At 43.0% G+C, this 15,641-nt stretch overlaps 1 protein-coding gene across 1 annotated transcript in view; it reads left to right on the top strand.

Moving 5' to 3' along the window:
* Positions 1-6,086: 6,086 nt before the first annotated feature.
* Positions 6,087-15,641, top strand: part of sptbn4b (spectrin, beta, non-erythrocytic 4b) — a gene marked incomplete at both ends in the record, with an annotated part of 61,670 nt that continues 52,115 nt past the window's right edge. The window contains 10 exons of the mRNA XM_079165666.1: positions 6,087-6,231; positions 6,342-6,493; positions 6,788-6,961; positions 12,478-12,569; positions 12,715-12,795; positions 12,891-13,006; positions 13,176-13,288; positions 13,874-14,061; positions 14,538-14,655; positions 14,913-15,071. Of these exons, the coding sequence (XP_079021792.1) occupies positions 6,087-6,231; positions 6,342-6,493; positions 6,788-6,961; positions 12,478-12,569; positions 12,715-12,795; positions 12,891-13,006; positions 13,176-13,288; positions 13,874-14,061; positions 14,538-14,655; positions 14,913-15,071 (1,338 nt within the window). The remainder of the gene's footprint in view (positions 6,232-6,341; positions 6,494-6,787; positions 6,962-12,477; positions 12,570-12,714; positions 12,796-12,890; positions 13,007-13,175; positions 13,289-13,873; positions 14,062-14,537; positions 14,656-14,912; positions 15,072-15,641) is intronic.

Genomic DNA, 15,641 nt, shown 5'->3' with positions numbered 1-15,641 from the left:
ATTGTCCTTTATCAATATGGTCAACTATTTATTATGTGTGTAGACTCAACAGTCAATTATTTAAGTGAAAAAAAACTAATTGAGAGATTATGGCAATCATTAGTTTCATCCCTGTAAAAGCTCTCTGTGTGATCATCTCACTGTTAATAACATGAATCAGAATACACAGTGATGTACGAGAGAAGGCTGAAGTGTATTCAAACAGCGTACAACTATGTCACTACAACTGACAGGCAAGAAAGAGCAGCTGAGGGGCAAAGATGGCCACTCTGAATATAGAACATTTCTTTTTAGATGCTGTCCTATGAACCGTGCTGAGGTTCGGGTTCGGGTCGGTCCACCAGAATAAAAACAGGGATGCCTCAGACGATCTACATCGTGAAGAGCGAGGGACGAGAAGACGTCTCTGGTGCTCGTTATTGTTTTTACTTCGATGTCGATCAAACGTCGTGGGAGGGACATGACAACTCCACTATCCTCCTCCTCATCTGTTTCACGGCTGCAACCAACAGTTATTCATGAATTATTTTCTCGGGTAATGAAATAGAAGTTTTCTTTTTGTTGGAAAATAAAAATAAAAAGTTGCAGTTTTTGTCTGATGAATAGACCAAAACCCAAATATGTAAACGCCAGCAAATCCTGACATTTGAGAACGGAGGATGTTTACAATTTATGCTTAAAAATGGTCGCTGATTAGTTTTGTTGATCCAGTAAATGATGAATCGACACATCTATTCAGCCCTATACTCTGTTTTCTCCTCACAAACATAAGGCCCATTCTGCACCAAATGATTTATTTTCAGTAAAAAAGATATTTTCATCATTGTCATATTTTGTGTAGGTAAAAAGGCAGGTGTTTGACTTCAATGTATGTGTGTGATTTTTCCACTGAGGTTTTACAGTGAATGTGGGATCACACACACACACACACACACACACACACACACACACACACACACACACAGCGGTGATTCCTCCTCTTTCTTCCAGCTCCATGGAGAGATCAGAGAGGCTGCTGCTGTTGAAACATTTGATCCTTCAGTGTTGGAACAGTAGACTCTGTGTCCCGGACACACTTCAACATATGAACCCCGTTACCCTGTGGAGTCCATCAGAACCAGAACCCGATCCCTTTCCAGTCTGGGAAAGCACAAAAAGATCCAGAAACATCTTTTATCTGATCCTGTGTTCGTGGTATCGTTTCCCTTACTTTTCTGCTCCAGATTTAGTGTTCAATTCGTCCGAGTTTACACAATATCAATGCAACAAAATTGATGGATCTCAGCCGTTTTAACCAGCGCAGAGAATTTGCTCCATCACTTGCGTTTTAGTGCAGCTTTGTGCTTTTAGGTGTTGATGACTGATCAACTCTACATACCGGGCTGGCTGCGAGAGCAGCAGCATTACTCAGCACTTTGTTTTTGACGCTGCAGTCAGGTCGGATAACACTGTGTGTTTACAGTCTGTTTTTGCAATCTTCATGGAAGGGAATCTGCCTACAGTGTGTTTGTGTGTGAGGATAAATGAGGAAACACAACTCAAGAGGCGCACTTTACCGATTTCTACACAGGAAGCTCAGTTTACTCGTGACGAGGAATAAGAGTTCTGGAGGCAGCCGGTCTGAAAGAAGAACCCTTGTGAAGTTATCGGGTTTGTCTTAGTTTGGGATGTGCAGGATCCATTCTGGCCAGGACGTCTCAGACTCCGCTCTTTCGAATTTTTACCATTTCTTTCGAAAATGTGTGTGTGATTGTCGCTCTTGCCTGGAGGCGGCTGATTCCTCAACAGCTGAGTCCGATTATTAGAATAACAGTGATAACACACACACACACACACACACACACACACACACACACACACACACACACACACAAATATAAATCAGAGCAGTGTGACTCTGATTGATTGGGAGACACCAGGTGGTTGAGGTTAGGCGAGCATCACGGCAAGGAGAACAGAGGACACACACACACACACACACACACACACACATATAGTATGTTGACTGTAATGAGATTAAGGCAGTCTGATGTAGACTTGCTGTTGTGGTAAAGTCCTCTGTCCACTGATGGGTTTTGATTTAATTTGTTGATGTTATGATGAGACCATAATGTTTCTTATAATGATTTATCATGATATTACAAACGTCTTATGATGGCTGTTCTTATACTGTCGGCTTCTACCACGAGTCTCTCTTTCTGCGTCATAGCAATACGGTTGTTTGCATTTTACAGTCTGGTGACAGCTGAGACAGCAATATTTTCATGGATTTTTAAATATTTGGAACAACATGGTTAAAAAAAATCCAGCTAGCTTCCAGATTAGTAGGACTGTCATGAAAACTGCAGAGAAATGATTGCCATGAACAATATTATTGTCATTTTAAAACCATTTTATGCCACTGGTATTATGATAATATAATAACATACGATGCAAGTACACCCTTTGAAAGGGCAATGAACTGTTCATTCTTAAGAATATTCAAACAATGAAATTGGAATGTGGAAAAAAATGTAAAATATTTTGAAATCAATAAGACAATGAAATGAAGCCACAAAACCAAAACAATAAATGAGATGGACTCTCAATGTGCAATGTCTTATAATGTCTGTTTATTCTGGCATCACATTAAATGGTGGTGACATTCTTATGTGAACAAACACGCATGTAAACACACAAGGCAATATGGAGGTCAGCAGAAATGATCAAAGTCATATCCTTATACGGTACGATAAGTCCTACAACACAACTATGGTGACAGGCCTGCTGATTGTCTGTTTTATTCTCCACGTGCTCCCACCTCTCCGTAGCTGCGGTATGCATCTATATGAACCTTTGCTAGCTTCATGCTTAGTAGATAGATGTCAGTAAGAGGGCTGAATATCAGTCAGTTCAGTCGGCAGTGGACTGTGTGCAACCTACCTTGATTTGTCTCTCCCCCTCTGAAAGGTAATGCTGGTATGTGTGAAACATGTACAAAGATTGAGGGAGGTTGAACATGGGGCTAGCTCAGTTGCAACATCGGAGACCATACCATCGACTGCCACTCGTCTGAGGCAAAATACACCAAATATATGATATAGAGGATGCATTAGCAGCAATATATACAACAAAAAAAGCCAAACAAACACCGGCTTTTAAATATTTCCCTTTTCGGCTCCTGGACAATTCGATAAATATGTTTTACTATTTTTCTGACCGCGTCCTTTACTGAACGACGCAGTGAGAACAGCACCTTTTTTTCACAGCTATAAACAAGCTGTCGTTTTCATTAGATTGATGCAGCTGACCTATAAATCAACTCCTTTTTCCCGTAGGTTTCACTTCTGCGGGGTTCAGTCCTCTTATCTGCTTCATCACCAGAGATACACACACACGGCGCTGTGATGCTTTTGCTGCTATTCTCTGCGGGGCGGACGGCTAAGTGCATGTGCACAGCTACCCCTCCGCTCTCTGTCTTGCGGGGCACCGCTGACATTTACTCGATATGGCTATACGTTGTTTTCCAGTGGGTTTAGGTACGGTGACAGCGGCGAGGACTTTTGTTGCAGTGGCGAGGGAGAGGCCAGAAAAAGGGGGTGAGGGATGAGGGGAGAGAAGAAGATCTTACAGCAAAAAAGGGTTGAGTCAGGAAACGACAGAGGAACCCCTAATGAATCAATCAGTCATTAATCATAAACATCCATAGATATAGTTTTTATTCATGCAAAACTGCAATGTAAGCACACAACATGCATACGCGCATGTATTCCCCTCAGCAGCCTTGGAGAAGAGCAGCAAATGTTGTATCTTGTGTCTTGTGGGCACGTGTGCTCTTTCCCAGGAGAAACCAATGCATATATTTACGTGTGTCACACAAAGAGGAACGGGGGAGGACCAGGTTCAAACTAATGTAAGAGTGTAACCTTCACCGTACGTGGCTATTTTTAGGATTCGACGTAAACTCATTGTGGCTTGAAAAGTGGTCTTTGAAATTGTTGTCCCTGTTAGAGAGCAGTGTCTGCAGTCAGCTTGAAATGCGCGTGTGTGTGTGTGTGTGTGTTACAGTGGATTCTTATACTGATGAGCTTTTACAGTGGGTGAAAAAAAAAGGGTCAAAACGTCCTCAGTCTTTCCTGCCGGCCGTCTTTATGTTAATGTTTCAAGCACTGGGATATTACTTCCCAAAACATGCCTGCATAACTTTAAAAAGAACTCTGCAGATTGCGGTATAAACTGCTTTTTTAGTTTTTGACGACACACACTGACAGATTATATATATGCAGATTTTCTTTTTAAAAGGAGATCAGTGAAATATCATGAAGAAAGCAAACTGTCTGCATAAGAGCGAGAACGTGTCCTTTCCCAGAGTTTGCTGATCTTTATGTCTTATTGTTTACATATTCACACAGGATCTTATCTTTACCCCCATGGCGTCATAACTATAGCTGCTGAGAGCTGCTTTTAGTCAGGATCAAATGAAATTCATTTATAGAATGAATAGATAGATTAATCAATATGAAATATTGCCTTGCTACATATATTTTAAATAGCATCAAATACATAACTTTAGGAGTTTTTATGAGTCCTAAAGTTAGGGCTGAGATTCCCCTTGTTTTAGTGTTCTTCTCATCAGTTACTGTCGGAGGGACTTTTAGCTTTAGGACGTGTTGTAACTACGTTCCCATGGGAACATCCAGCGCTTTTTTGTTAAGATTGGATGGAAGTCTGTTATTGATGTAAAATGAGACTGAAACTAATAAATATCTGAAAGTTGAACTGATTCTTTCCGTTATCACTTTGACGTCTTGAACATTTCCATTTCTTACCTTAAGTTTTGAAGCTATTTTTACCCTCCGGGTGTCAGCTGTCAGAGAGACGAGCCAGATCATCTTTACTCTCTGTCTGCACCTTCAGAGGGATTTTATTTTAAGCGAATCTTTTGTAGAAAATACTCTGATGCCAAGGACAGGTGCTGCATCTTTCATGAATGGGAAGGAAAATGTTTTTCATGGACTCTACATGGATAGTAGTTGCTGTGAGCCGTGTCATTTGTGCATTTTGAATTAAGTTGGGAATATTGCAGCGACTATTATTTTTATCATATTTTTCCCCGTGAGAATCTGAATTTGTTTGGGTGAACCTGTGTGGCTCAATAAAGGTCAAACGGTGTCAGTCAGAGTTTAATAATGAAGTGTGAGCTGCCTCTCCACACCACCTTTCTTGCTTCCCTTTGCATGCATGAGTGTGTGTGTGTGTGTGTGTGTGTGTGTGTGTGTGTGTGTGTGTGTGTGTGTGTGTGTGTGTCTGTACAGCACATGTGTTAATATCTTAACATGAGGACAAAGACATTCCTAGTTGACTAACACTTCTATAATTTTGTCGACAAAGAGATCAGTAGATTTTAATGGACAGATCTGTATAACTGAGTTTCTCTCTGAGGAATAACACAAAAGCACCACTTTTACATTTACCAGATATATGTTCATCAGTTTCTTGGAAATAACTCATTCAGCATAAAAACAACTAAAGAACTCTTATTCGACGAAGACCAAAGCAACCATGAAGTAGACTAATCGACTAAGAGAGGGCATCCCTACTTTACATACGTTGAAATGAGTGCACACGTGTGTATTATGTGTCAAAAAACAGCATTTTAACCATTTTAAACAAAACTGTCTCTTGAGAATAAGCACCACTACTTTGACTGATAGTAACATTAGGGCGGCAATTTATGATTATTTTCATCATCAAGTAATCTTATTTTCTTGATTCATTCATTAATCATTTAATATATAAATTGTTCAATTGGTGGTTGGAATTTCCCAGAGTTGAAGGTGAAGTCTTCAAATGTCTTATTTTATCTGACCAACCAAAACCCAGAGATGAGATATTCACATTTGAGAAGCTGAAACTAGAGAATGTTTTTCCTTTTTGCTGATTTAAAAAAAAGACATAGAGTTGTCAATACATTTTTTTACTGATCAACTAATTGATTGATTTACTAATGTTCAGCTCTAAAGGTGTACTTTGGGGCAAGTATGACTGACATCATGTGTTTCCCTGTATCTGTCTGTGTGTGTGTGTGTTGCAGGGCGTCGGGCGCGATGGCTAATGCCTCCCCAGACCTGGACAACGCGGAAGCCCAGCGCCAGCTCAACAACAACAACCGACCAAGCAGCTCAGGATTCTGGGAGACGGAGTGCACCAGCTCCAAGCTGTTCGAGTGCTCCCGCATCAGAGCCCTGGCAGGTCAGAGGTCACGCACACACACACAGCTAATATTATTTAGGTGAATATTTGACTCATCCTAACATTGTTCCTCCCTTTGATGTGACGCTGATTCATTCGTTTTCCCTCAGACGAGCGAGATGCAGTGCAGAAGAAGACTTTTACCAAGTGGGTTAACTCCCATCTGGCACGAGTGTCCTGTCGAATAGCGGACCTCTACAACGACCTGAGGGATGGATACATGCTCACCAGACTGCTGGAGGTCCTCAGTGGAGAGCTGCTGGTGGGAACACACACACACACATGCACATAACGGCAGATTACAAGCGGCTCGGTATCTGTTTGGTAGTCTCTCTTCATTGATCTGTCACAGTGAAGTGTTAACTGTTAAAGGTGCTGTGTGCGGCCTCTCTGAACAAATAAATGAAACGTGTTACCGAGCTACCTCACTAGCTTGTTTCGGAACATTTCATTCTTTCCGCTGTTTCCAAAAACCCTCAAAGCTTCAGCTCTCAAGTACAATCCAAACTGATGGCTGCGTAAGTCTTTGAGCAAATCCCTGTGATTCCCCCCCCAGCCAAGGCCTACACGGGGTCGCATGCGGATCCACTGCCTGGAGAACGTGGACAAAGCCCTGCAGTTCCTTAAAGAACAGAGGGTTCACCTGGAAAATGTGGGTTCCCACGACATCGTGGATGGCAACCACCGTCTCACCCTGGGCCTTATGTGGACCATCATCCTACGCTTCCAGGTAAACACAAACCCATATACAGCACCCGTGTACTGTCAGGATTCAGTACCGCTTCATCACAGCTCGTGATGTAGTGGTTAGGTTTGAGAGACTTCTTATGGCCATGAGAAAAACACCATTTGGGTTTTCTCTGATTTCTGAAGTGTTATATATGACCTTTGGTACCAGTTTTCAATATAAACAGAGAGGAAGCTCTGATTTTAGTAACTGTTCAAATACAATTTCTCGCTGGTTGATTTGGCAAAACCCAATGTTCAGTTGAAAGGATAGAAAACACTTCTTGAGAAAAACGACAGAATATCAGCTGGTGCATCTGTTTACAGTGCAATCAAATAAACTCAGGCTGTTGTAGTTTGTCAGACATTATTGCAACCGTGGTTGGACTTCATGCTGTGCTCGGGTCAAGTGGTTTTTCACACTAACTTGTCAAGTTGGTCACCTTGCTGAGGAGTCATAGAGGCGAGCAGCCTTTTACCTCACAGCTCGCTGTGGCTGGTCTTTGTTGTTGTATTACTCCCTGAAACCTTTATAACTGATCCTTAGTCCAGAAAAAAGAAGCTGGAACTGAGCACGTCTTGTCTAGACGATCACAGTCCTCTGTGTCTTGTGACCGCTTCACCACCAAAGCCAGGCCAATGTGAAGCAGCGGCAGGAAGAAACGTTCAGTTCGGTTTTCATTTAATCACTGAGTCCCTCGTGTGTGCGAAAGCTATTTGAATCCATCTTTGGAATAGTGGACTCTGCCACTATCAAAATACAGAGAGGTAATCATAGAATGTAGTTACATTAAATGGCTATTGCTGAGAGAAATCAGCAGGGTTTGATTTCATGAAAATCTTCAAGATTTTGTTCAATTGAAGCCTGAAAGTGGTCTGATATCAGCAGCGTCACATGGACGCTGTGACTGAATCCTCCCGTGGGATACTGAGGCTTTAAAGGGAGCTCCTCCATAAGTGCTCTGTGATGCTGGCGCACGTTCCAGTGCTACCCACTGGAGCACAAGGATGCTGTCATCAGCAGTGGCTTCATTTAGGACGAGCTGCCAGCGGTTCTGTTTTGGGAGGGGGGGGGGGGGGGGGGGGGGGGGGTCACAACTGCCGCATCATCAGTGTGCGACAGCGGTGTTTAGTGGATAAAGCCTGAATGTCACTCAGGGCTTAGAGGCCTCGAAGGTACCAGTCGCCTTCCAGTCTGCTCTTCAACAAGGACACACACACACACACACTACATCACATCTTAACTTGACATGCACATTGTATCACACACACACACACACACACACAGGTTTCCAGGCCTTAGCAGCAGTGATACAGGATCAGTTCCTGCCATGTAAGTACAGCAGAAGTCTGTTTTTTACACTTCAGCACTATAGCGTGGCTTTGGCACAAAATGCTTGTTTAGCATTATTCAGACCCTCCTGTAACATTCATGGTGCAGGAGCCGCCGAGCAGCCGTCTCCTGGGACTCAGTATTGTCATGCTAGGCCCGGCGACCGACCACAAAGCACATTTAACAGCACCGCCAGCAGACTGTCTTAGTGTGTTCAGTGATCCTCTTCAAGTCGGGCTGGCGAGGCGTAGACGACGGATGTTCTGTGTGTGCAATATGAGCGGACTTGTAATTTCAGTGTAAACGTTGAGATGAATGTTGTATGACGTTCACTGTTTAAGCCGAGTTCCTTGATTTGCATTATTGATATGGAAGTGTGCATGTCGGATCACAAAACCTTTGTCCTTGATAACAAGATTTTCTCAAACAGCATTGTACAAAGTCAAGTTTCAGTGTTTAATCTGAATGACACGTTGGGTCATTAGTTAAAGGTCCACTCCATCGTCGTTCTTTTCCGTTTTTTCCAAATGGGAAAGAAATCAAAATCAAATGTCAGTGTACGCTTTATTTAGAATATTTTCTCCTCTTTACCGTGCCGTCACATAGCCCTTTCTAACAGGGAACTGAAGCCGTTATATTGCTCTCTTAAAAGCCACAACCCTCCTTCCACAAAAACACAAGTGTGACCTCCCAGAACACGATAGTTGCTGATCTACGGCTGCCTCGATCGTGTTAGTTTGTTTGTGTTATTGTGTAGCTTTCAGATACGAACTGAACACCAGTCGATGGTTTTTACTGGTTATGAAAGCAGTCTCAATGTTATACTGATGCCTCTATATGACTTGCATAAGTAAAAGAGACCATCAGCAAGAAGATTGGCTGTTTCTATATAGTTATTCGGGTCGGATTCCACACTGAAAATCATGAAATCACGCAGGTTCAACAGAAACTCCTTCAGCTCAGACTCTAGCAGGACCTACAGCAACGACCAGCCCACCGCGGACAGACCAAGATCTCACTTTACTGCAGCGTTCAACCAGCTCTGGCGGGATGGGGAGAGGCCAGGACCAGAGCTCCGCCTCCCCTCGCTCTGCCTCCCCTCGCTCTGCCTCCCCTCGCTCTGCCTCCCCTCCGCTGCAGGTCTCCACTGGGAGCCAGCACCGACACCACGCTGCTGGAGACCCAAGCCGCATTGCTGGGTCCGCTGGAGATAAGGGAGGCAAAAGAGAACCAGAACCAGGACTGAGAGGGCAGGCCCTTTCAGACCCCTGCTGCAGTAAAATGAGAGGTTTCCTAAAAGAAATCTGGTGCTCGGAAACACTTCCTCAGAGACAGCCAAAATCAACACAAAATGAAAGTTCATTGTAGTAGTTTTAAAGTAGAAATCAGGTTCTTCAGTTGCCATGCAGTTGCTTTACTGCTGTCCGTTTGGCTCATTTAGGTTACTGTAATTCTTACTGTTTATTATCATATCAGCCTTTAAACACCTGCCATTATTCAAAGTTTCTACAAATAACTTTCATTTTGTGTTGATTTTAGCGGTCCCTGTGGATGAAAGTGTTCGTGTTTCCGAGCACCAGAGTCACTTCAGCAAACCTCTCATTTTACTGCAGCAGGGTCTATTAATAATAATAATAATACATTTTATTTATAGAACGCTTTTCAAAATTCTCAAAGACACGTTACAAACATTGAAATCAGTGTACCCCGCTCAGTCCTGGTTCTCCCATGCCTCCTTTCCCTCCAGCGGGCCCAGCAACACGGCCTGGGTCTCCAGCAGTGTGGCGTCGGCGTTGTTGGACCGGCAGAGCAGCGCGGCGAAGCTCTGCTCCCGGCCGGAGGAGGAGAAGCTGCTGCCGGGTGCTGAGCTCTCCTCCTCCCGCTGGCGCGCCGACTGCAGGTCGAAGGCGGAAGCGAAGCCGGATCTGGTCTGTTCGCGGTGGGCTAGTTGATGCTGCAGTCTGAGCTGAAGACGTTTCTGTTGAACCTGCATGATTTCATTTTATTTTGCGCCAACCGGTGACGGGCATTTAGAATGTTTATATAGAAATAATATAAAGAAATCAAAATGAAAAAGAAAATACACATAATAGCAAGGGAGCATGTTGAAAGATTCAATATTGGGGTTTGAACAGAACATTAAAATAATTATCACTGAATGAAATAATGACAAAAACTAAGCTGCACAGCACACAAAGAACGTTAAGCACATTTATTTGGGTACCAAATCAACATATTTGGTCATGTGAAGAATAAACAGGAAACTAAAAGCTCAATTGTTTTGGTCACGTTTAAATAACCTTACTTTTGTCTCATAGTAAAAAAAACAGTTGATCACATTTATTTCATACTAAGACAATGTGCTGAATTAGTGTTCTCATTCTGTTTACAGTGTGGGACACCTGGCTGATATGGTACACATTGAATTTTAAAGTACATTTTGTTGTCTGTGGTTTTTGTAGTTTGCTCGTGATCCAGGCCTGGGATTTGTACCGTTATGTACAATTGTTTTATTTTTTTCTCCATAACTGTGATACTAACAGAATCTGTGACTTGATTCAAAATCTGAAGGCGTGTTTATAAGGTCAATAGCTGCATTTAACCGCAACATTTAAGTGCTAAGTATAATGTCAGTAGGGTGGAGAATTGTCCAAGGTCGTCCGAGAGGCTCCCAGTTATCTTGCACTTTGTCTCTCCTCATCTCCACCCTTTTTTCCCCTTTCCTCCCTTCCTCTGTGGCGACAGTGAGAGTTTGCTTTGTCCAGTCAGCAGGTAGGGCCGAACCACTGCAGTAACTGCACGCAGGCAGAAAGAGTGAGCGAGACAGAAAGAGAGAGAGAGAGAGAGAGAGAGAGAGAGAGAGAGAGAGAGAGAGAGAGAGAGAGAGAGAGGGGAAAGAAGGGAGAGGATTGACAGGCAAAGGAAGAGGTAATCCTAACGTATTTACAGAACCATTCACAAATAATAACAGGCTGTTATTATTTGCAGTGACTTCAATTAAAGTGTTGTATATGTTTGGCCGAATGTCCTTGTGTTGCAGTGTGTGTGTGTGTGTGTGTGTGTGTGTGAGAGCGCGTTTGCTTACCTAACACACTGCCGGCTCACTTGCTGTTTACAATGAGACACATAGATGCAGCTTTACTGTATATTTGACCGGCTATATAGATTCAGATTCAAACTGAATGCATATACTAATTTAATCTTCGTGAAATGGTTCATATGTCGATGTTGTGTTATTGGTGAGATGTCCTCTGGGTTTATCTGGCACAAGTCGACAGCAAAGAAAGAAACTCATTTGATATCAGGATGCACTGATCCAACTCGTTCAGTCCTGACAGCTGATAGCTATACCCGGGCTTAATTCAAATGTAAAATTCCAGTATATAATGGTTTCACATTGTGATATTGTCTCAGGATAAAGAGACGGATAAATGATTTTAGCATAATCCCAAAACCTCACCTGGTCTCTATTTGTGTTCACGTGTAGTGTTCATCTTGTTGCAGGTGTGTTCATGCATGGGCATTGAGTTTGTGTGTGTGTGTGTGTGTTATACGTAAGGCTGCGTGCGTGCAGTGTTGACACGGGTAGCAGCTGATTCCAGGGTGTCACGTCCCCAATTACCTTCGATCATGTCACTGTGACGCTATTGGCTGAATGGCTGTCACTGTCACCTTCCATCAGCCACCTCATGCCCTGAGATCAGCTCTTACTGCTCTTGTCTGTTTTTACTGATCAGCCTCTCTCACTGTGTGCGTTCCTTCAAGGTTTTAGGAATACCGTTTCAGGAATACTGCTCTTGACAGAGTCTGAGTTGCCGCCCTGATCTCAGTTTTTTATTTATTACATTTTTTTTACAAGTGATTCAAATAGGGCTGGTGTTGCTCTCGTGGCTCCTGAGCCAATCAGAGCCTTTGTGGGCAGGACTCAAGCTGGTGACAACCTTTGTCGCAGTTAGACAAATCTTAGCAATGGTTGCTTTACTTCAATTGAGTCAAGGATCTTAGCACCGCTTGTGGTCTATTTTTGAAGCTGCATAGTTATTGCCGTATACAACAGAAACCAAAAAAAAGATCTGACTCAGTCTTCAGTAACGAACAGGTAAAATACTGAAAAAGAAAGCAGGGTCAGTGCCAGGAGGTCTCGTCCACGATCACTGAACTGTTTGCTTCGCTGTGTTCTTGTTCAGATCCAGGTGATCAAAATAGAGACGGAGGACAACAGAGAAACTCGCTCTGCCAAGGACGCCCTGCTGCTCTGGTGCCAGATGAAGACCGCAGGGTGAGCAGGAGAATAAAGAAACACTCGAGACTGGAAGCTGCAACTGTGAATTTCATGACCGCTTATGTACACGTGCCAAGTCGGTATGTTAGCGTTTCTCGGTTTCCATTTCAAAGTTGTGAGAAAGGGATTTCTCCGTGTTTAGGTACCCTGAGGTCAACATCCAGAACTTCACCACCTGCTGGAGAGACGGCCTCGCCTTCAACGCCCTCATACACAGACACAGGTAGCTGCTTTTTTTGGGGGTTTTTTCTAGCATGTCTCCATGATTAGTGTCATATAAACATGACAAGTTCTGTTTCATCATCTTGTGCCCTCCAGGTCCGACCTGATAGAGTTCCACAAGCTGACGCGGTCCAATGCAACCCACAACCTCCAGCAAGCCTTCAACATCGCCGAGCAGCACCTGGGCCTCACCAAACTCCTGGACCCCGAGGGTGAGAATGCTCAACTGGTTTTGTCATCAGTCAGACACAAATCACGTACAGCAATATCCCAAAATAGGGGCATGAAAGTATTTCTTTTTTTTACTCACTGAGATAAATAGTCAGCGTGTGCTTCCACCTAAAGTCAAGCAGACCATAACTCCTCTGCTCTCCGTCTCAGATGTGAACACGGAGAACCCAGACGAAAAGTCCATCATCACGTATGTGGTCTCCTACTACCACTACTTCTCCAAGATGAAGGCTCTTATTGTGGAGGGCAAGAGGGTCGGCAAGGTAACAAGTCGCACACATGTGGAGATACACACACACACACATATAGACATTCAATATAAGGTGAAGGGCCAACAGTGTTTGTTAGTTAATTCTCAATTAACAAATCATCAAAATGTGCAGGGGCTTAAAGTTAACACATGTAAATTTTTCTTATCAAAATGTCTTAAAACGACCAGATCTATGTTATTTTATTTTTTTATTCTGTACCTATATCTATACACCTATATCATCTCAAATGTTTCAACAGTTATATTTGTTTTGGAGAGGATGAGGATTCATCTCTCGGTAAAAATAATAATCCTGAACGATGAACACTGAAGGAATCCTAAACAGGAGAAGATAACTGCAACGGTGGTGAAGACAACAACTCCCATGATCCCACGCTCCTTCATGATGTTACCACACCCCGTCTATTGTTATTGTTTTGATTGAAGGACGAGAAACCCTTTGTGGTAGAACATTACATGTCGTTCGTTTAAGAGAGAGAGAAATATACAAACAAACTCTCGTTTTTTTTTAACTCTGACTCCCTATTCTTCGTCTCTGAATGTGCCCCCCCCCCCCCCCCCCGTCTGTCTGACTCAGGTCCTAGAGAACTGCGTTGAGGCGGAGAAGATCGTCAACCGCTACGAGGCTCTGGCTTCCGACCTGCTGGACTGGATAGAAAAGACCATCGCGGTCATCAGCAACCAGAAGTTTGCCAACTCTCTGACCGGAGTTCAGCAGCAGCTACAGGCCTTCACCACCTACTGCACCATCGAGAAGCCCATCAAGTACGTTTTTGTAGATTTCTAAGATGGCATCTTGATATTTAAGTGACTTTTTACATAGCACGCCTACTCACGCATGTTACATTCATGCATTCATGCATTTTGCTGTAGAGTAGGTAGTCATTAACACGCTGCTTGTAAATACAACTGGCAATGTGGTGTCCTACTCTGATTGCAGCTCCAAACGCATTTAAATGAATCTGTAAGTCGATACATTGAAAATGTACCGACTACATCACCTTGAACTTGGAATTACAATGGACAATTCTCACTGTTGTGTTTTCTGACAAATAATAGGCGAAACAATCGATTTATTAAGAAATAATCAGCAGATAGGTGACATATTTGACAAGAGCCCTTAATACCTTTCCATCGACCTCAATCTTTTGTGTTTTTCTCGACCAGAGTCGACTGTCGAAAGAGAAGACGGCGTATTGTGAACCTGGATCGCTGACTGTAGTTTTCTGTTTCTCGCTCAGGTTTCAGGAGAAGGGGAATCTCGAGGTCCTTCTGTTCACCATCCAAAGCAAGCTCAGAGCCAACAACCAGAAACCCTACGTGCCTCATGATGGGAAGCTCATCTCAGACATCAACAAGGTCATATACATCCTCATATACATCCACCAGCTGTGCTGGTTTTCTAAAATACACAGCATTTCAGCTTTTACTGAACAGCTGATACAAGTTATTGATTCCTTTAAACAGTTGAGAGAAAACCTGCAGTCAAACTTAGTGTCCAAAGTTTTCATACATTCTTACATTGGCCTGTTTAACCAGTTATATTTTACATTAGCTTTATTTTTCTAGGATATTACCACTATTTAACTGTTTTTTTTTGTAATTTTACTGTCCAGGCCTGGGAGAGGCTAGAGAAGGCGGAACACGAGAGGGGCGTGTCTCTGCGCAAGGAGCTGATTCGTCAGGAGAAGCTGGAGCTGCTGGCTCAGTGCTTTGACCACAAAACCACGATGAGACAAGCCTGGCTCAATGAGAACCAGAGACTCGTATCGCAGGTAGGGACCTCATGCAGCGGCCTCTTCCTGTGAAGACTCAATGATCAATACGCTAAAGGGTTTGACTGCATCGGGGGAAAAGATGAGCTTTCTAAATTATATTTAATCTATTATGCCCACTGTTTTCCCCTTTTGCATGGATGCAAAGTCAAATATTGCAGGTGATTAGTGACATAATAATAAATAACAGATCCATTTTAAACTCTACGTGTGAACTGCATAGTTCCTCTTATTGTCCCCTCACTTGGACGTCTGAGCTCCACTGTGCAGAAGGATTTACATGAAGAGTTTGACGCTCTGCTTCAGAGGCTTTTTTATTATACTCAGTACTCAGAGTGCCTTGGAAGACATCTTTAAAGTTTAACTTCGGAAATGAAAACAACATTTGCATATTAATGTGATCTGGATGTTTTACTGAGATTAGAATTAAAATGTGCATGATATAACTTATCATGGACTTATTATAGCAGTCTAAATTACATAGCAGGCCTGCAACAGAGAATATTGTTCCATTCAGATGAATTCCTATAAAATCAACCTGTGTTTTAATACATGTGAAGTCCGGGACTA

The sequence above is a fragment of the Pholis gunnellus genome (assembly GCF_910591455.1).
Source record: "Pholis gunnellus genome assembly, chromosome: 9".
In the NCBI taxonomy this organism is placed as follows: domain Eukaryota; kingdom Metazoa; phylum Chordata; class Actinopteri; order Perciformes; family Pholidae; genus Pholis; species Pholis gunnellus.
Note: the sequence above shows the minus strand (reverse complement) of the source record. Positions and strands in the feature narration are given on the sequence as shown.